General features: G+C 55.0%; 2 protein-coding genes across 5 annotated transcripts in view; one reads left to right on the top strand and one right to left on the bottom strand.

Moving 5' to 3' along the window:
* Positions 1-2,822: 2,822 nt before the first annotated feature.
* On the bottom strand, positions 2,823-10,965 carry LOC116450533 (dual oxidase maturation factor 2-like). Of its 2 annotated transcripts, none has more exons than XM_032123124.1 (8): positions 10,913-10,965; positions 9,710-9,782; positions 8,149-8,312; positions 7,958-8,015; positions 5,628-5,762; positions 5,237-5,450; positions 3,961-4,175; positions 2,823-3,552 (listed from the first exon to the last, which is right to left on the bottom strand). In XM_032123124.1, exons 3-8 carry the CDS (start codon positions 8,293-8,295, stop codon positions 3,359-3,361), a joined length of 963 nt encoding a protein of 320 aa, XP_031979015.1. In that variant the 5' UTR covers positions 8,296-8,312; positions 9,710-9,782; positions 10,913-10,965; the 3' UTR covers positions 2,823-3,358. The 2 variants fall into 2 exon arrangements, with proteins under 2 accessions (XP_031979015.1, XP_031979013.1); XM_032123122.1 differs by having other exon boundaries at positions 9,710-9,785; positions 10,913-10,929.
* The window catches only part of LOC116450532 (dual oxidase 2-like), a 27,147-nt gene continuing 12,451 nt past the window's right edge, over positions 5,835-20,530 (top strand). The window contains exons 1-10 of one of the 3 annotated variants that reach the window (XM_032123119.1): positions 5,835-6,146; positions 14,537-14,628; positions 15,367-15,450; positions 16,962-17,126; positions 17,757-17,944; positions 18,963-19,164; positions 19,707-19,873; positions 19,958-20,018; positions 20,140-20,236; positions 20,436-20,523. In XM_032123119.1, coding sequence (XP_031979010.1) covers positions 14,565-14,628; positions 15,367-15,450; positions 16,962-17,126; positions 17,757-17,944; positions 18,963-19,164; positions 19,707-19,873; positions 19,958-20,018; positions 20,140-20,236; positions 20,436-20,523 — 1,116 coding nt within the window. In that variant the 5' untranslated portion in view covers positions 5,835-6,146; positions 14,537-14,564. Of the gene's footprint in view, positions 6,147-10,538; positions 10,577-11,036; positions 11,062-14,536; positions 14,629-15,366; positions 15,451-16,961; positions 17,127-17,756; positions 17,945-18,962; positions 19,165-19,706; positions 19,874-19,957; positions 20,019-20,139; positions 20,237-20,435; positions 20,524-20,530 lie in introns of those variants that run through there. The other 2 variants (XM_032123120.1, XM_032123121.1) reach the window with 2 other exon arrangements.

Raw genomic sequence — 20,530 nt, 5'->3', positions numbered from 1 at the left:
CCAGCCAGTGTGGGGCAATGAAGCCAAGTCAGTGCACCCTGAAGAGGGTATTGGAATATCCCCAGCAAACAAGCAGGGGGAATATGGGAGGACTTTAGTTCCTGGCGTGCCTCTGAGTGTGTGGGAGGTTTGATGGGAGCGATATCCAGCCCCGCAGAGAGGTTTGCAGAGGAACCATCATGGACCAGGCCCTCTGGGGAGGAGGAGCTCAGCCATGGCATCCTCTCCCATCCCATTCCAGTGGGAAGAGCCTTCAATGAGAACCTAGAGGACCCAACAGGGTTTGGAGCTGAACTCCTTCGGCTTGGGAGATCTCAGCTGGGATGTTTCCAAGGACACCTATCAGGAGATGCTCCAGCCTGCAGATGGACCAAATCCAAGGTGCAACAAATGCCTTTGATTTAGTCAGTCGAAATTCAGGCCTCAAAAACCTTTCCCTGGTGTGTTCCTGCCTGGGGAGCAGGGCAGTGGCCGCCTGCCAGATGCCGTGGTGGTTGCAGTGAGTGCCACCAGGGTGCCACGGTCCTCGCAGAGCCCCAGGCTGCGCTCCCCGAGATGCTCACAGTGCTTTTTCCATTGCTGGCACTGACTCCGGCTGGATGCGAGATTCCCTGGACACTGGGGGGCCAGAGTCCACATGGGCCAAGAGCCGGGGATTTAGTGGTGATCATTTTACCTCTTGTTGTCCAACACCACCTCAGTCCAGCCAGGAAACTGAGCTGGGAGCTGCGGTGGAGGGAGGAGGTGGGACCTGCAGCAGCACAATGCAGGGGCTGCTCAATCACGGCTCTTACAGGGCAACTGCAGAAGCTGCTGCGACCTGGTGAGGCACAATAATCACCCCCGAGCAGCGGCCCTGGCTGTGCCCGTCCGTGTGGAGCCAAGGGAAGAAGCCCCCCGCCTGCACATGTTCTTGCAGGTGGCCAGTCCCCTGGTACAGCCAGCCCGTCCCCTGGCACAGCCAGCCCGTCCCCTGGTACAGCCAGCCCGTCCCCTGGCATAGCCAGCCCATCCCCTGGCACAGCCAGCCCCGTCCCCTGGCACAGCCAGCCCATCCCCTGGCACAGCCAGTCCATCCCCTGGCACAGCCAGCCCCGTCCCCTGGCACAGCCAGCCCCATCCCCTGGCATAGCCAGCCCATCCCCTGGCACAGCCAGCCCCGTCCCCTGGCACAGCCAGCCCCATCCCCTGGCATAGCCAGCCCCATCCCCTGGCACAGCCAGCCCCGTCCCCTGGCACAGCCAGCCCCATCCCCTGGCACAGCCAGCCCCGTCCCCTGGCACAGCCAGCCCCGTCCCCTGGCACAGCCAGCCCCGTCCCCTGGCACAGCCAGCCCATCCCCTGGCACAGCCAGTCCATCCCCTGGCACAGCCAGTCCATCCCCTGGCACAGCCAGCCCCATCCCCTGGCACAGCCAGTCCAATCCCCTGGCACAGCCAGCCCCGTCCCCTGGCACAGCCAGCCCCGTCCCCTGGCACAGCCAGCCCCGTCCCCTGGCACAGCCAGTCCATCCCCTGGCACAGCCAGCCCCATCCCCTGGCACAGCCAGCCCCGTCCGTCCTGACCCGCCCCTGCAGTGTGTGAGGGGTCTCTGCATCCCCCATCGTGTCACTGTCGCTGTCGCAGCTCTGCTGGCCCCGTGCAAGACCTGCTGCAGAAATCCCGGCCGTCCCGTGTTTAATCTCACAGCTCTGGTCCCAGCCCTCAGCTCGTTAAAGTCCTTTGGAGGCTCTCCCATCCCTTCACAGCTCCTCATGACAAAGATTTCTTAGTGGCTGACCCCGAAATGTGCCAGCGAGACTTTTGTCCCCATGGGAAGGATGCTGCTGCTGGAGGCTTGCCAGAAGTGCAAGAGCTTCAGCTGTGCCCCATGGCCCCTCCTTGAGAAACCAGCCCCCCAAATGTCCAGAGTGTTTCAAAGGACAGGGGTTTTAGTAAAGTTTTATTGAAAATAATTCCTGTGCAGAACAAACCACGCTAGTGACACACAAATACCATCTGACAGAAATAAGTAACTTACCAGCAAGGGTCTTTTCTCAGAAAGAAAACTCAAAATATGGAAATTTTGTACTTTACAATTAATTGGAATGAAGGTGCCCAGGCTTCCAGCATTCAGATATAGAATCCCAGAATAGTTTGAGTTGGAAGGGACCTTAAACCCCATCTCATTCCACCCCATGCCATGGGCAGGGACACCTTCCACTGTCCCAGGCTGCTCCAAGCCCCATCCAGCCTGGCCTTGGACACTGCCAGGGATCCAGGGGCAGCCACAGCTGCTCTGGGCACCCTGTGCCAGGGCCTGCCCACCCTCACAGGGAACAATTCCTTCCCAAGATCCCATCCAGCCCTGCCCTCTGGCAGTGGGAAGCCATTCCCTGTGTCCTGTCCCTCCATGCCTTGTCCCCAGTCCCTCTCCAGCTCTCCTGGAGCCCCTTCAGGCCCTGCAAGGGGCTCTGAGCTCTCCCTGGAGCCTTCTCCTCTCCAGGTGAGCACCCCCAGCTCTCCCAGCCCGGCTCCAGAGCAGAGGGGCTCCAGTCCTCAAAGCATCTCTGTGGGCTCCTCTGGACTCCCTCCAGCAGCTCCAGGTCCTTCTCTGCAGGTGGGGTCTCACCTGAGTGGGGCAGAGGGACAGGTTCCCCTCCCTCCCCTGCTGCTCCAGCTGGACAGGGATAACTTCATTCTTCTCTCTCCTTCCTTTCCTATGGCACCTTTTTGGCCTACACTAGGCTACAAGTTTTGTCTAATAAAGGCCAAATTTGAAAGTGAAAAGGATCACATCACCACATCCCCCACGACAAACTCTGTGGCACATTTACTCAGTCTTTGTTTCTGGAGCAGTTTTTTTTATTCCAGCTCCTGTAGCATCCGGCCTGCAGAAGCTGGATCCATGCCTGGCTTTCCTGGACACACCTAAACCACGAAATTTCATGTTTGGGAAAGAAATGAGCAGGTGTAATCCCTGGCTTTTGGAGTGGCAGGTGCTCCCAGGGAGAAATGTCACCCATGAGCTGCTTCTCATTTTCAGCAGGAACAGACCATTGGAGAATCCCTGCACTGTGCTGTGGCAGGGCACGGAGCAGGAAGGGCATTCCTCCTGGGACAGGAATCCCCAGGTGGCTGTGCAGCTCAAGTTTCTGGAGCTGTGAGCTGCTCTGCTGGGAGCCTGCCAGCATCGCCTGCCCCTTCCAGAGGGCACTGCCAGGGAGATACAGTCTGTGAAGGCACTTGCCAGCAAGGACCTATCCCACCGTGGACTTCAAAGGCAGTTGGATGGGGAAATGCGTCTCTGGGGACATCAAGAAGAGTCTGTGATCTGCCCTTTTGGGTCCATCTTCAGGGAAGGAGTGAGAACTTTCTTCTAGATGCTGTTGATTTCAGAGGGTTGAGAAGGAGACAGGCCCTTGTCCACAAAATGAGGGTTGATGAACACCTCAGGCATTTCCTGGTACTCCTCTGCTTTGTCCTCACGGAGATCAAAGAAGGCTTTCAGCAGGTCCAAATTGAGGTGGTGCATCGCCACGATGGTGATCCCAGCCACAAAACAGAGCAGGCCTGGAAACAAACACGCTCTCTGATTGGGTTCCTGTCATTCCAGCACTGTCCCCACCCAACAGCTCTTCTCGGATGGTCCCCTGCCAGAGGACAATGCCTTTGCTTATGGAAGGTCACCTTCTATTGTGTGAGCTGTTCTGAGCATCTTAAAGCCCAGGCACAGGTCTGAAAACCCAGGCAAGTGATCCCAATGTCTTTGCACCTCAGGAGCTATAAATGCCTCCACCGCCCTTGAGATGGTGTTTCCCCTTTTCCTATCCCTCTCCACATCTCTGCCAGGATCTGCTTTGCCAAGGCACAGGCTGGGGCTCTGGGGAGCTGCACTTCCCATCTGGGAGGGAAGCACTGGGACTCTTGTACATCCAGAGGGACACAGTGATGTGACCTGGGGCACCCTGATGTTCTTACCAATTGCTAGCACGAGCCAGAAAGATCCCCCGTAAGCTACGTGCAGGGTCCCGGTCCCAATCTGGATCAGACACATCGGGGAGTTCCTCACGGTGGAGAACGAGAGCAGCGAGAAGATGGTGAAGGCCCCTGTGACCAGGAGCATGTATCCTCCATAAACAAGGACAGGCATGGAGAAGAGAATGTTGGAGATGATCCATGTGCAAAAGGCTACCCTGGAGACAAGAGAAGACCAACAGATGAATGGTGCGAGTGCCACGGATTAGGATGCTCTGTGTGAGGATTTCCAAGTGGGAGGAGGAATCTGGGCTCCAGAGTGCACTGTACAGGTGGAGAAGCTCTGTAGGCAGGCAGGAACGATCCCTAATCCCCACACTGAGCAAGCACACGTGTAAGGCTCACACTGCTGCACCCAAAGGGCAGAAACACAGATTTCCTCTTCCTGTTGCTCAGCCCACAGACAGGAGCAGCCTGGAGGAGGCTGTGGCAGCCCACTCGGTGTATCTGGACCATGCCAGTTCCCTGCCCTTCCACGTGTGGGGCAGCACAGACCCTGAGAGCAGCACCAGGGCTGGGATAACTGCAGGAGCAGGCAAAGCTCTGCACTTGCTGAGGAGTTGGGCTACAGAGGAAGCCCTCAGCTATAGACCAGGAGGTCTTGTTCCATGGCATCCTTCCCTAGTTTCTGTGTCCCTGCTGTCAAACACCAAGCAGGGAGAACAGCACTGCAATGGCTCTTGATGGCCAACAATGTGGGGGAAGGGACCATCCCCTGCCAGCTGGGGACCAGTTCTCACCCAGCCCAGGTGGGCAGTGGCATATCTCTGACCTTGCCAAGGAGTCCAGATCAACTCCACAGAAACAGCAGCACCATTTTTCCTCACCTGATCCCAATCTTAGGTACAAAATACACTCACAGGGGAGGTTGGGAGAGTTCTTCATGTGTCCATGGGCCTCTCTGGGCTACTAAGGACAGCAGCTTCAACTTCATCCATGGGGATGGACTTCTGCCATCATCACCACATCACAGCAAGGACCTGCACCACGTTCCTCTCTCCTGTGCTCAGTCCTGCTGCGTTTATCCAGCAGAGAGAACCAGGACTTCCTCTCCGCTCATCCCAAAGTGTCTACAGTGCCTGGCAGGGACCCCTCCATGCACACAGCGTCCCTCTCGGAAGGAGGCAATCCCACCCATCCCAAAGGCTGGGGGAAAGGCAGCCAAGCCCTTCACATTCCTGCGCCTCCCGTGCCTGCAGCAGGACGGGACAGGGCTCACCAGAGCATGGCTGAGGCGTAGTGGCCGGCGATGCGGTACTGCCTGTGCACGGCACACGGGCTCTGACTGCTGAACTTCTCTGCCACGTAGAGGATGGGGCTGGGCAGCCCCTTCTCCAGCCCCTCGCTGTAGCTGCGGTCGTAATCCGCTCCGAAGTTCCAGGGAAAGTGCTCGTTGTAGTTGATGGTCTCGTTGATCTGGTGCACTGGGTTTCCTGCAGGAGGGATGAGCTGAGCTCCTGCTGTGCCAGCACCTGGGCACTGCCAGCCAGGAGCATGGGCACAGCAGGGTCCCAGGAGCCTCCAGACAGACCAAGGGCCCCTCCAGAGCAGCTGGAGACCTCCTGGGGCCATGGCCACTCCAGAGCTCCAGATGGGGACGTCAGACTCACCCCTGAGTGTGACGTTCACCCCCGCCAGGCCGATGTGCAGCCCGATGTCCACGTCCACCTGGGCACGGCTGAAGGACTTGTAGGAGGTGTTTGCCTGCACCCAGCCCGTCTCCCAGTCTCCTGTGAACTGGACAACTGCCAGGAAGAATTAAAGCGGGGTTAAAGCAGGTCCAGTTTCAGGCCTTGCTGTGCTCAAGGGGAGAATCACAGGAGAGTGGCAGCATTCCCACCATGGCACTGCAAGGGAGTGTTAGGAGGGCAGGAGTGCTGACTCAGCCACCAGGATGTGCCCCAACCAGCTCCCACACCCTGCAGAGCTCAGGACCTCCCCTTGCTAAGCATCCACTCCCTGGATCCGGGAGCAGCAGAGCTCAGATCCCCAGGGATGAACATCATGACCTGATTTCTCCTTGGACATCCTCTCCAGAACTTCCCTGCAAGCTCCCCGCCATGGCAAGCATCACAGCACCCAGGGACCAGGCTCAGAGATGAGCCTGTTTGTCAGCCACAGGAACAGGGGTGAGTCTCATTTCACACATTCAGCTCCCTAAATCGCACTGTTAGTGAATAGTAAAGGTCACTGTCAAATGGAGGCAGTGGAGAGGGGTGGGAAGTGTCATCACAGCTCGGACAGTCCTTCCAGCTGGGAGAAAAAGAAAAATTTGAAGCATTTCTGGTATATTTTTTTTGGCACAAGGTATCCTCTCCTGAAGCACTTCCACTTCGCAGTGGGTGTGGAAAGTAAAGCCGATGATTTGATGTCAGGGTGAACAAAACTTTCCTGAGAAAATGTTCAGTTGTTGAGTCAACTTGAGAGGGCACTGATGCAGTGGGAGCTCCACAGGAATGCTTTTTGGCTGCAGTGTGCCCTGCTGCTGCCAGACAGAAACTCTGACTCTGGCTTCAGAACAATTCGTTCCTCCCATGTGCCCCAGCAGAGGCCGGCTGCAGCCGTGTCACGGAGCGGGGCTGGATGGCTCTCCAGGGCTGACCCGGATAGGGGGCTGTGGAGTCAGCCCTGGCCTCCACCCCTCTGCCACCTCCTGCCTGGCACCATGCTCCCAGGCAGCTCTGGTGGCATCTCCCAGAACCTGGACATCCCCAGGATGGCAACCGCATGCTGGGATGGTCCATGAATCCTGCAGCTGGTCCCAGTCTGGCTACCTGCTTCTAGTGCCTGGCCAAATCAGGGCTGAATCTTCTAGGTTATCATTATCCCTCTCCCTTCATCATCCCTCTCCGAGCAGTCCTGTAATCCAACTTGTCCTTCACAGCAGGAGGGATTCTTTGATTTAGGGTCAGGGTTGGTTTCTCTCGTCACCTGTTGTCTTCTGTCCCCTCAGCACACCTTTTCTTGCCCATCCTGTTGCCCTGTCCAAGTTGGAAATCCCACTGCCTGGTTTCCACTACCAGTTATTACAGAAGATTTCCTGGGTTTTACTAAATTAAATCCTCTCCTTCCTCTCCTCTGACCTTGCTCCTTGGGAGGTCTTTACCCCACTACTGCAACCTCTGCCCTGCCTGTGTTTTATTCCAACCTGCTCCCTCCACATCCCTGCAAGGCTCCTCACATCCTCCAAGCATCCTGGCTGCAGCCCCAGGCAGCACAAGAGGGCTCACACAGTGAGGGAAATAATGGAAAATTGGTGAGGAGGATTGTAAACACACTCAACCGAGGTGCAGCTGGGGTGTAGAAAAACCCATAGATCACAGTAACCACTGTCTAGCCTTGTGTGTTGGAGAAGCAGAGCATCTCTTAGGCAGCTCAGAAGCACCTATTGAACAGGCTTGAGATCCTACCCTGCTACAGGAAAGATCAAAGTACATCAGTGAACTATACCTGCACAAATCCCTGAAATACAGGTGAAAACAGCAGGTTTGGTGATCCTCTGGCATGGACTGAGCTCCGTGGTGCCGGTCCCCTCCTTGTCCCTGCCCAGTGCTGCTTTGGGGATCCTCCCGAGGGTGAGGTAATGAAAATAAATCTGCTCTTTGCATTTCATCCTCGCTTTTGTGGTTGTTTCTGCACCCTGTCTGTGTCAGGTCACAGATGCTGTCAGAGGAATGTGGGGCTGCGCAGCCTGATGGAGCTGGGGCGGGTTGAGTTACAGCCAGCAAAGCTCCCAGAAGTAACCATGGGCACCTCCGAGCGCCCTCAACCCCCGTACCAGGGAAGGGAAAGCCATTTTGGGAAGATACGCAACTGCTTTGCAGAGCAGGGGTGAGTGAGGTAGACCCCACAACCCCAGCTCACATTTCCCAGACACAGACCCTGCCCCCGGGCTTAATCCCGCCCCCAGACCCATCCCCGAGGGCTGCGCAGCACTTACCAACAACCACCACTCCCACGAAGAGGCTGAGGAGAACACGGAGAGTCCAGTACAGCCTCTGCAGGGAGAGAGGTGGGACATCAGGCAGGGACGAACAACCCCAGCTCTCCTCCTGCCTCACCCTGAACCACCCCGGAGGGTCCCAGCAGCCAGAACAAGGGGAGCAGTTGCCCGTGCCCGGGGCCACGCACCGCCCGTCCGCGGATGCCCGGGATGATGAGCAGAAAGCTGCAAGCCAGCGTCAGGAAGACCACGATGACTATGATGGTCCTGATGTCGAACCCAGCAGCCTTCCTCTGCTGCGGGTAAAAGGGGTAGACGCCATCAAAGAGAGTCATCCTGCACCTCCAGAAGCCTGTGGGAGAGGAGTGGTCACAGCAGGGACCCTGCACTGCCCTGCCCGGATGCCTCCAGCCCGTGATGGCTCAGCTCCGGAGTAACCAGCTGAGGGAGGTTCGCCTAAAGAGTCCCCAGAGGGACAAGGAAATGTGACGCTGCAAGCAAGCAGGAGGGTGGAATACTCCCCAGCAGAGAGCATGCCAGCCAAAAGCCCTCCGTGGAGAAGAGGAGGTGCCTGGGGCAGGGCTCCAGCAGCCCGAGGGACTGTGGCAGCCCAAGGAACCACGAGCCCCTGAGCTGCTGCAGGGTGAGGAGCAGCCCCAGAGCAGGAACCTGTTGAGCAGCTCTTGCCCAGACAGCGCCGGGTCTTTCCCTCCAGCAGGTGCAGCCAGGGCTTTCCGCTTTGGGGTGATCCCTTAGAGGAAGTGCCCAAGCCAGTGACCCCTGCAGAAGTGTTTTCCTTCAAAATTACAAGGAACCACTGAAAACATGGATTTCACAATAGCAAAATTATTTCCAGCCAAGGGCCAGCAGTGCCAAGTGGAACAAAGCCCACTACTCCCACTCCTGCCTGTTTCCTCCAAGAAGCTTTTCCCCAAGAGCTGCTGGTCTGGTGAAGGAGGAAGAGGAAGAGGGAGGATTGGTCCTGCACTTAGTCCAGAGGGGCCAGAAGCAGCCCCTAGTCCCAGGATGAGAGTCCAAAGAACATACAAACTTCGGGAGCACATCTCAAGGCTAAAGGAAGCTGAATTACATAAGTTGAAAAGGTGTGTCAATCCCACAGATGACTTTGAACTTCCTCTGACACTCCAGTTCCAGCAATTACACACCTTCTTCCTGCGCCTGAGTTGGATCTTTTCTAATAAAATTGGTAACACACTTAGTCCTCCTGTTTTGCTGATTTAATAGCCTCTCTGCATGTAACCACCCCGGCAATGCCAGAGCTGATTTGATTCCTGACCAAACAGCGTTTTATTCTCTCCCTGTACGGAGGAGGTGATTTTATTCTCATTTTTCGAGAACAGTATTACTCATATTTTTAGGTAAGATCCAACCCAGAGCAATTCAGCCACAAAAAAATGGTCCCAAATCCCTAGAAGTGAGTGGGGATCACGACAGCTATCATAAAACAGTTTGCTTGGACAGCTGAATTGCTTTTCAATACATAAAGCGGTATTTGATTTGAGAATAATTTTCTGTCCAGTAACCCAGATAATAACAGCCAAGAGTTTAATGGAGACTGGGATTTTACAACAGATCTGGACCTGAATTTATCTTGTCTCTGCTCCAGACTAGCAGAGCTGTCATGTGGTCTTACAAATCTTCTTTGGGGCTATTTTGCTGCAAGAGCTTTGGTTTTTTTCCTTGGAAAGCCAAACCCAGAGAAGGACAGCCTTCAAGTGCTATGATTACCTGGCAAGCAGGAGCTGTAGCTGATTCCCAAGGCTACCGAAATCCAGCAAAAGTGCCCACAGAACAGTCAGAGCTGCTGCAAGAAAAGAAATAAATGAGCAGTTTAACCTAGGACAGACTAAATCTTACTGACTTGAATTCCACTTGTTTCCTGGTATCTTTGTCCAAATTTCCTATGAGATACAATGGAGTAAAGAAAGATTTCCATAGTCCGTATTCACTAAAATGCAACTCTTCACAGCTTAAAAAATGAGAAACCAGAACATAACAAGGAGGATGCTGCCTTGTTAAATCTTAATTTAACTTTCAACCAACACCAAGGGATATCTGTATTTCTGTACACTTTGCAATTTCTGGGACTTGTTTTATAGAGAATTTCCAGGGAAACAACTCTTTTGCTGCCTGCCCATCTTTCTCCCTTGATTGCCCTTCACAGAAGACCAGCTCTTTGGCATTTTTGCAGCTTTCAAGTGGAAAAGTTTTGCCTACAGTTCATGGCAGGAGAAACTGAACTTGTTGCACCTTGGAAAGCATCCTCCACACTGAAGCATTGCTGTGACCTCAGAGCCCCTGTGGTTCCCTCTGCCACAGTGTATGGAGGGGGGGAAGACTGGAAACATCTTCAAGGAAGGGTCAGCAATTCAGCAGAAACAGACGATTTATCTTATGTTTTAAAACATTCTGGACTTGGAGAGAAAGACAAAGGGGGCAGAAAGTTTGCCCAAACCCCAGAAGTTTCTCCTTACAGAAACTCCATTTCCCTGCTCCAGAATGAATCGAGACAAAAGGATTTTTTTTAAGTGCTCAGCCAAAAACTCCCGGTGGCAGAGCCAGCAGCAATCCTAGCTGGGCTGCTCAGGGCTGCAGGTCGGTATTCTCCGTAGGAAAAAGAGAAATCCTGTCCCCTGGAAACTGAATCATCAGAGCTGCAATTCGCAGGTGGAGAAGGAGGGGCGAGGGGCAACCTCACTGCACTTTCCCGACCCTGTAGCAGGGTGGAATAGAAGAAACCGAGGGTTAGCTCCAGACGGGGAGCATCCTCCCCTCGCGGTCCCTGCGAGCCGGGATCCCCGGAGCGCGGCGGGCAGCGCCGGGGGCCGCTCGCAAAGAGAGGGACCGGGGCGGGCGGCGGGGGGGGCCCTCACCCCTCACCCCTCACACCTCACCCCTCACCCCTCACCCCTCACCCCTCACCCCACCTACCTGCTGCTGCTGCTGCTGCCGCTGCTGCAGGCGGCGGCTCGGGCGGCTCCGGCCCGCAGCGCTCTTATAGGCGGCGGCGGCGGCGCGGGCCGTATGTAACCCGCGGCACCGCCCGCCCGCCCGCCGCACTCCGGCCGCGCCGCACGCAGGTGAGGCCACCGCCACCTCAGCGCCCACGGGGGACCGGGGACACGCGGGTCACTGCCTGGGACGGGGGTCGGGACACGCGTGTCCCCGCTTGCGTGGAGAAAAGGGAGACAGAAGGGCTGGGGATGCGCGTGTCCTTGCTTGCGCGGGGGGACTGAGGGATCAGGGACACTCGCGTTCCCCGCTGGGGGTGTGTTTGAGGGCCACGAGTGTCCACGCTTGGAAGGATGTCTGGGGGACCGAGGCCACGCGTGTCCCTGCCTGCGTGGGTAGGGTGGCTCCTCGGGATCGGGGCCGCGCGTGTTCCCGCTTGCGTGGGAGCTGCGGGACCGCGAGCGCGCGTGCCCCCCTGCCCCGCCCGGGGACGCGGTGGCCAGGGCCGTGCACGCTGTCACCGGCGGGGGTCTGTGTCACTTCGGGAGGGGACAGGGGCCCGTGCTGCTCCCGCTTTCTCCTGCTGTGGGGACACGTTGGGATGGGGCCGTGCCCGGGGCATGGAAGGGCTCGGGTCGTGTTCCCGTGTCACTGCCCGTCCTCAGGGCTGGAGGGCTCTGGGTGATGTGTGAGGACGGTGAGACGGGGCCGTGCGTGTCCTCACCTGCAGGGTGCGGTGGAGCCACGCACATCCCTGCCGGTGAGGGAGCAGGCACGGGACAGAGCGTGTCCCTGCCGCAGGCACAGGCAGAGAGAGTCCCCTCATGTTCCTTCAGGGGACGGAGTCTCTGCTGTGCTCGGGGGCACCGGGGCACCCGGCCCTAGGGGGAAGCTGGAGACACCGCTCGTCCCTGTGTGCGCATTGTCCATGGGGTGTGCGCGTGTCCAGGATACTCTGGGATCCAAGGCTGGGGAGATGTAGCCTGTTCTGAAATCCTAAGACTGACTGGTGGGTGGGGTAAGGCGGCAGCCCCCAAGCATGTCCCACCAGAGATAGAAATTAGCTGGCACTCACAAGGACCATAGGGATCAGCCCCCAGGCTTCTGGAATGCCTTGGATCTGCTGTCCTCTGTGTGACCACACTTAGGTTCTGCCGTGGGGCTGATGCTCTCTCAGGATTATGGTGTTTTCCACAACCCCAGGTGACCTGTGGCCCTGGGGAGAGCCCAGGAGACTTTTGGAGGCTGAAACCCTAATTTTAGTGGAGCCAAATCTGCTGGGATCAGGTGGAACAAGAGACCCTTGCTCTGTGGGAAGCTGTGTGTTTGCACTATCTGACATACAGTTTTTGGAGGGCAGTGAAACTCCAGGCTTTGACAGGGCACAGGGATCCTCTCTGATGGGAGAAGACAAGGATGACAAGCTTAATTTCACTATATGCAGAGGGAGGGAATGAGCTTCCAAAGGTGGCACAGGGAATCTGTGGAAGAGTCTGGGTGGCTCATCATTGCAATATTCCTGGAAAACTTGACAAGGCTGTGGAAATAATCCACATTTGGCAAGCTTTCCCTCAGCAAGCTGCACCGTGGGCTTCCAAGGTCAGTCTGCAAGATCACCACTGTTACTGTATCACACTGGCCATGACTCAGACTGGAAAACCTTCAGAGTCTTGGATTGATAAGGCAATAAGTGAATTTTGGTTTCTGGGGCACAGAGAGATAAAGGCATCTCATCTCATGGCTTGGGACAAGAGCAATTCCCATACCTGAGGAAGAGAGATGTGCTCAGCGACAGAAGGAATTTTAAAACACTTGTTCTGCAGGAGCTCTATGAGAAGACCCAGGGGAAGGGGGACACAATCTGTGCTGTGGCTGTGGTGATGTGCTTTGAGCCTTGGCTTTGCTCTGTGTCTCCTGAGCCGCTTCTGTGGCACCTTCAGACCTCACTCGGGATGGGGGTTGCAACTCTGCCCATTTTGAGCCAGCTGTGCCTCTGGGGTGTCCCTTCCCACAGCACAGGAGGCCACGTGGACCTCTGTGCACAAGTCAACCACAAGTGCTGCCGATGCTCAGGGAAGGGGCTGTTTCAACAGGGAGAGCTTTCAGGCAGGAGAGTCCCATGTGATGATGGTGACAGGGCTCTGCCACTCCTGCCAGAGGTCACAGGCATCTCCATGTGTCACCAGAAGCCAAATTCACGTTCTTTGTACAGGATGGGGCTCACGGAGCCTCTAGTTCCCAGCAGCTGCACGGTGCAAATCTCACATCCACCAGACTACGCTAAGCACAGGGCTGTGGGATGGAAAGGATGTGGGGTGGAAGAGCTGTTGTGATGGTGAAGGAGCGTGGAAATGTCACTTCTTTAGACACAACTTACTTTCTAATGTAAAAGACCAGAAGTACAGGGATCTCTGGCAGAAGGAGTGACCACGGCTTACATGCTCTGCTCACAGCCTGGTGATGAGTGTTTAAATTGATGAACATAATTAATGTGAGTGCAAATGATAATATTTAAGTCTCAGACCACTTTGTTTTCCAAGCAGACAGTGCAACACGAACTCATGTTTTGTGGTTTGCACCACTGGGAGATACAGGTGAAACATCCCCACTGCAACTCTCAGTAAACCCAAAATAAAACCTGCAGAGTTGCTGGTAATGTGTAAGCCTTTCCAAACCCAGATTTTCTTCAAGTTTTAATTAAAATAATGAAAAAAAATTAAAAGGATCACTTTGGATGTGACAGAGTGGTGTAGGAAAAGCTGAAACCTGTGCATTGCTGCATCTCTTGGCAGCACAGCTCTTCTGAAATAGTGCTGATCTTTGGATTCACACTGAGACAGGGGCAAAGAGCCATATTTAGTGGAAAACCCCATCTTGGAGTTAAATTCAGGTCTGGCATTTCTATGCATGGCATTGTCACATTTGTGGCTCTAAATCACTTCACAGTTCAGGGCTGGGAATCCCTCTCTTCTGCCAGGTGTTGCCTGGGATTTTAAAGGTTCAGCTCCCAGTGATGAAATCTGCTCTGGATCCCGGGCTTTTGTGGAAAGGGAGGTGGTAAAGCATCATGAGAAAGGCTGGTCAGGAGGGATGGCAATCAGGTTAGCTCAGAAGGGATCAAGCTGTCTTGTCTGCAGTAGTCGCATACTTTGGGATGTCTGCCCGTGTGCTGAGGCTTTTCCATCATGTTCACAGCTGGATGGGTCAATGCCAGAAAAATGTCCAGCTGAAATGTGCCTGTTTCTGTAATGAAGGGCTCTCTGTAACGGAGCAGGCACAACGGGATGATGAGCTGTGAGTCTGTAACTGGGATACCCCGAGGCAGGGCCACTGGTCCTGCTGCAGCAGGAAGGTGTTCTCAGCTCAGCTGACACATCCTGACAGAACTTTCCCAGGGTGACAGGGTCTCACATGAGCCCCGCCAACTTCCCACAGCCCAAATCAGGAGACCCTGCTGACAGATGGTGGCAGCAGTGGGGTTTTACCCAGCAGCAGAAACCACAAAAAGGAGCTGAGGTTTTGGTCTGTGCATGTTTCCTGCCTCGGGGAGCAGCCCACCTCCACCTCCAGCTCCACCTCCCTCCCTCTCCTCTCCATTTGCAGGTCGCTGCTTCCAAGGACCCAGTGGCTGATGCAACCTGCAGCAACGATGTTGAGTTTGGTCGTGGTTCTGGTGGGGACGTGGACCTTGGGGAGTAAGTACGATTTTGGGGAAGGGAACCCAAGGGGAGATCCTGGGTAGCTGATGCCCCTCTGGGGAATTTCCTCTGACCCATAGGGCATCATATCAGAGCAACTTGATCTAGTGGAAGGGGTGAATGGCATGGCAGGGTGAATGGAACAGGCGTTTATGGTGCCTTCCAACCCAAATGCTATGATTATATGATTCTATGATGCAGTTTGTGAGGAGATAAGAAAAAATTGGAGCCAAGTGCAGGTTGAGAGACTGCACTACTGCAGCTGAGATGAGTACACAGCTTGTAAGCAGGAACTGGAAGTCTTTGCTAGTATTAGCAAAGTCAAAAGTAAAAGTAAAAGCAGTCAAAATTAACATGAAGGAAATAAGGCTGATGCTGACACAAGAGCGCAACTCCAGAGCCAAGATCTTTCCTTGGCTCGTGTGGACATTGTAGGAGTCAGAAGTAAGGAGAGGTTTCTGATCCAGTGAGAGAGAAAGAGAAGAGGAATGTCTTTTGGGATTAGACTGGTGGTGGCCACAAATCGATCTGGGGACATCAGGATCACAAGCACAAATTTCTAATTTTAGCTATTGTCCCTCAAAAGGACTGCAAAACTTGTCTAAAAAAATGCATATTTGGGAAGTTGCAGAAAGACTATGGGAAAAGATCACAATATAAATATAATTCTCTAGTGGTGGTGCTTGTTTCATGCTTTTTTCTTGCTGCTCATCAAGTGGGTCCTGTCTCTTCCAGGAGCCCAGGAGAGCATCTCCTGGGAGGTCCAGCGCTACGACGGCTGGTACAACAACCTGCTGCACCACAGCCATGGCTCCGTGGGTGAGTGCCAGGCCTGGGGACAGGAAAGGTGGGATGGGGTGAGGCGAGCTGCCCCTTGCCCATCTGGCTTGCTTTGTGGCTGAGACAGAAACCTTTCTGACCTGAGCCTGAACCAGGCAGGTGAGCAGACAACGCCACCTCCCACGGCCCTCAGACCACTGAAGCTAGACCTCTAGACCCCAGAAGCACCTGAGAGCCCTGATAGAGAAGTGTGGAGGGGCCAGGCAGCCCGTGTCTGGGCATTGCCACCTTTAGCTGCTGCCCAGGCACAACCTGCAGGTCATGCTGGTGTTGGATCTGTCCCAGAGCAAAGCTGTGCCTTTGTGAGATCACTCAGAATATCCAAGGCAAGCAGGACCCAGCTCTTTCCAGCAGGTGTTTCTGTGATGGTCAGGGATCCCAGTGCTGCAAAAAACCGTCTTTAGCCAAAATCAGCATGTAGTTCAACCAGGATTCAACACAAGGTGGAAGAGTTCATGGTCCGGGAATGCTGAACCTATTGATTTCCTGCCCTGCACAGAGCGGATACCATGTACTGGTTGGTACTGGGAGAAGCATTTGGGATTTCCCTCTGCCAGAGGTGAACTGCTTCCTCATGCCTACAGCCAGCCCATGGGCTCAGCTCCAGATATCCCTGAGTCAGGGACCAGGACGGGTCAGGCAGGATCTGAAACACTGAAGTTTCTGAATCCTCATTCCTGGCAGCCCAGGTTGGCCACTGCTCTGGTGACACAGTGGCACAAGGTGGAGCAGCAGCTGCACAGCTTCCTCCGAGTCCAAAGGGCTCTCCCACACGACGTGTGTCACCAGCCCTTTGGTAACACCAAAGCCTGCCAGGGAAAACCAGCCCTGGCAGATCAGGTCTTCCTCTTCTAGAGCAAATAGGTCAGACCTTAACTTTTGGAAACCAACATACAGAAACTAATCCACAAACTAAGGCAGGAATTCAGGATTCCCCCCACCTCTGGGGAGCACCAGCAAATGGAGCCCACCACACTGGTGACAAGCCAGTGAGAAATGACCTCCTGCCTCTGGGCTTTTCAGTTTTGGCACCAGCAGTGCATGCAAGGTCAGGGTGTTTCTCTCTCATCTTTGCACTTGTCTTGCTGCCTCTCTGGCTGTTCCCTCTCCTATTTCCTGCCATGCTGGCAAACACCACAGGTGTGTAGGATTGCACAGTCAACATGGGACATCAGCATCGCTCCAGTTACCCACTGGAGCACCACCCCTGACCTCCAGGAGGCAACAGGGACGCACATAGACAAGAGAAGGACAAGCGGAAGAGAGGAAGATGGAGGATGGAGGATCCCTCCTGGTTTTAAGATGACTGATCCCAGTGTTGCAAGAAGTTTTGGGTGATGACACCAAAACTTGCGTATTCTTGGCCACTCTGAGAACCAATGCTATCCTCTGACCCTCTTCTGGGACCTGCACACGTATCTCTGTATCCCACTATGGCTGTGCCTCCCACCGGGTACCACAGAACCCATTCCATGTTTTTGGCACTGCAGGGGCCAGGCTGCTGCGTCTCCTGCCAGCCAACTATGCAGACGGCGTCTACCAGGCCCTGCAGGAGCCCCACGTGCCCAACGCTCGCCAGCTCAGCAACGCGGTGGCACAGGGACCCTCGGGGCTGCCCTCCCGCAGGAACACAACTGTCCTGGCTGTCTTCTTCGGTAAGAGCTGGGGCCTGACACTGGCTGGAAAAATGGTGGTTTGGGTGGAAAAGTGTTGGTTTCTCACACACCCAAGGCCATGCATCGGAGCGCTCCTCACCCAGCCCTCCATAGCAGACCCACATGTGGAGATCAGCCCCACAAAGCCTTGGGTACCACCGTACCACAGCACTGTCCAGCCAGGAGAGTTTGTGTGGATTTTCGGTGACCTTTGCCAGCTGACCCAAGTGCTGATATTTGTCTGTTGGGAGCTTCCTCATTTGTTTTAGCAGTGGAGTTGCCCCATGGCAAAAACACCGGACAGGACCGATAAGAGCCATGCTGGGCTGAACTGCTGTAAGTTGGAGCAGTTTCTTCTGCCTCCCAGGAGCTCAGTGGGGTCTTAGGTCTCCAGGCCCAGAGATGTCTATCTCTGGGAGATCATAAAATCCCACAATGTTTGGGTTGAAAGGGACCTCAATGGTCATCTTTTTCCACTAGGCCAGGTGTCTCCAAGCGCTGTTCAACCTGGCCTTGATCACCCTTGCTGCACATGGTGGTCCCCTCAGCCCACCTACAGCTGCCCACACTGATGTCCTGCTTCAGGTGGACAGTCCTCGCAGCTGCTGACCATGCTTTGGTCTCTGCCAGGTTTCCATGTGCTCTTGGACATCCTGGAGACGGAGAAACCTGGCTGCCCTGCTGAGTTCCTCAACATCTACATCCCATCTGGAGACCCAGTGTTTGACCCTGCTGGCACTGGACATGTGGTCCTGCCCTTCCAGCGTGTGCGCTGGGCAGCAGAGACGGGGCAGAGCCCCAACAATCCCAGGGAGCAGGTAGGTGTGGTCTCCTCTGCTCTTTGCCTTTCGTCTAAATTCTTCTTCACCCACCATCGGGGTCTGTAGCAGCCAAGATAATTTGCAAAAGTAAAATGAGACCACCATTATTTCCCTAAAAAGATGCAACTCTCTAGTGTTTGAACCAATGAAATGAACCCAAAGTCAACCTCCAAGTTACACACTGAGCAACACTGGTGGTTGCTCAAGGTCAAAGCATTTCCTGGACAAAGAAAAGGTAATTAGGTCAGTTAATTATTGCACACTGGTTTAGGCACCAAGCTCTATCTTTAGTAATGTATCACAAAGCTGAGCTGGCACTACCATAAAGTTGTAATGCTTCCCTGAATTTCAGTCATTTTGGAAAATAAACACAGGTTTTCCCCCAATTTCTCTGGATTTTGCTGTTCTGCTTGTGTTCCCCAGATTCCTTTCATGCTGGAGATCTTCCCAGCCAAACTCACCAAAGTGAAATATCCCCCCAAACCTTTCACGTGACAAATCCTGAAGAGACCAGTTTATCAAGTCATGTTTTTATCAGCATTTAAGAGCTTTAAAAAATGGAAGCTCCAGCATGTTTTCAGAATGAAAAGGATGTTTGTTTCCATGCAAACATTTGGCAGGGGATATACTCAACCTGCTGCCAGGACAGTGGGACTTCCTGCTGCGAGGTCAGCTCTGGTGTTCCCAGTTTCCCAAGGGATGGGTTTTGTCTCCTTCCAGCCTACACAGGGACTCACAGATGTCTGCTTCTGGGCATAGTCAAAGTAATTGGGGAAAAAAACAACCCCAAATGTACTTTTGGAAAGCCTGGACCTGGTCTTTTCCTCTGCCTGGCACTAATTCCCAAAGTTTGCACAGAGATTGTCTGTGTATTTGTCTGCTTCCCGAGAGCTCTTGTTAAAACAGGCTGCTTTGCAAGAACCAGAGACAGACTAGGGCTTTCCAGACCTCTTTTTTACACCTTTCCAGGGAAATCCTGGCACCTCTTAATGCCTATTCCCTGTGCCTGCCCTAGACCAACGAGGTGACAGGCTGGCTGGACGGCAGCTCCATCTACGGCTCCTTGCACTCCTGGAGCGATGCCCTGAGGAGCTTCTCGGGGGGGCAGCTGGCATCGGGGTCCAACAGGGGCCTCCCAAGGCAGACGGACGGGAAGGTTCCCATGTGGAAGGCACTGGATCCATCCACGGGACAGGGTGGTCCCCAAGGGATCTACGGTAATGGTGGCATTTAAATAGTTTTTCATGCCTGATTGGGAGCGGGGGGAGCAGGAGGTCCCTGGAGCTGAGCCCAGAGGGGTCCCCAGGAAAGGGAAAGGGCAGGAGATGCAGGGAGGCAGGACACATGGGTCAGGAGGCTGTGGGAGAGCAGCAGTTTCCCCAGGGGGAGGAAGATTTGAGCCCCAGTGAAGACATCCCAGCAAGGACACACCAGAAACTCCAGAGGCCACATGCCCAGGAGGCAATGTCAGAGACCAGCTCTGACCCCAGGTGAACTCCTCTGGGGAAAAGGGCTGCTGCTGATACAAACTCGCTCAGCTTGCTTTGAATTCCTCACCTGCCCAACCCTTCACCCATGCTGGGGGCCTCATGCTGCTTCTCATTTGCTCAGGTTGCTGGTCTGCCTGGGGAGGAAGGAAGGGCAAGGGGACAAGGGGACACTGGGCTGCATCCACAGGGCTAGGTGTGCTCCTCCAGCCATGGGCACAGCTAGACCCAGTGGTGACATCCCCTGCTGATGGTCATGGTGGCTCTTGCAGACCTGGGGAGTGCCTGGGGGAACGAGAACCCCTTCCTGCAGGCTGAGAGCATCGCCTGGTTTCGGTACCACAACCAGCTGGCCAAAGCACTGGCCCAGCAGCATCCTGCCTGGTCCGATGAGGATCTCTTCCAGCACACTCGCAAGAGAGTCATCGCCACTTTCCAGGTGAGGGACGGGACCCCCCAGCTCTGCTGGGACCCCCAACATCCTGCATGGCTCTGGCCCTGACCCAGCTTCCCTGTTCCCTAGAGCATTGTTCTGTATGAGTGGCTGCCAACCCTGCTGGGCACACCGGTCCCGGAGTACCAAGGTGAGGGGTAGGCAGACAAAGGAGTATTGGAAGCAGGGGTAGGGGGACCAGGGGAGCTGGTGGGTGGGGAGGGAGAGGGAGTTTGGCCCCTTTTCCCTCCAGCTTGGCTGCTGCCCCACAGGTTACCAGCAGCACCTGGACCCCAGCCTCTCACCAGAGTTCGTGGCGGCTGCGGGGCAATTCCTGGCCACCATGGTGCCTCCAGGTGTTTACAAGAGGTAGGAGCAGCCCGGCAGGATTATGGGACTGCAGTGCCTGTGTCAGGGGAGGGAATACCCGAGCTGGGTTGGTGGCTGGGAATGGTCTTTGTTGGGATGGTCTCTGTCCCTTCCCTATGTCCTGCCCTCGGCTGAGACAGCCAAGCCCTGTCAGCTCCAGGCAGCCCTGGGAGGGTCCAATTCTTCTCTGTTGTTCCAGAGACACCAAGTGCCGGTTCCAGAACGTGTCTGTCTCCAGTGGCTCGTTCCCAGCAGTGCGGCTCTGCAACAGCTACTGGAGCAGAGAGGTACAGG

The sequence above is a fragment of the Corvus moneduloides genome, chromosome 13 (genome assembly GCF_009650955.1).
Source record: "Corvus moneduloides isolate bCorMon1 chromosome 13, bCorMon1.pri, whole genome shotgun sequence".
Lineage (NCBI taxonomy): Eukaryota > Metazoa > Chordata > Aves > Passeriformes > Corvidae > Corvus > Corvus moneduloides.
Note: the sequence above shows the minus strand (reverse complement) of the source record. Positions and strands in the feature narration are given on the sequence as shown.

Excerpts from the sequence above, each read along its gene's own strand:
- LOC116450533 (XM_032123124.1), bottom strand. The coding sequence starts at position 8,295 with ATGACTCTCTTTGATGGCGTCTACCCCTTTTACCCGCAGCAGAGGAAG. Across the intron at positions 5,763-7,957 it reads CGTGGGAGTGGTGGTTGTTG|TTGTCCAGTTCACAGGAGAC; the intron begins GTAAGTGCTGCG and ends TCTTCCTGGCAG. Across the intron at positions 3,553-3,960 it reads CTGGCTCGTGCTAGCAATTG|GCCTGCTCTGTTTTGTGGCT; the intron begins GTAAGAACATCA and ends GTTTGTTTCCAG.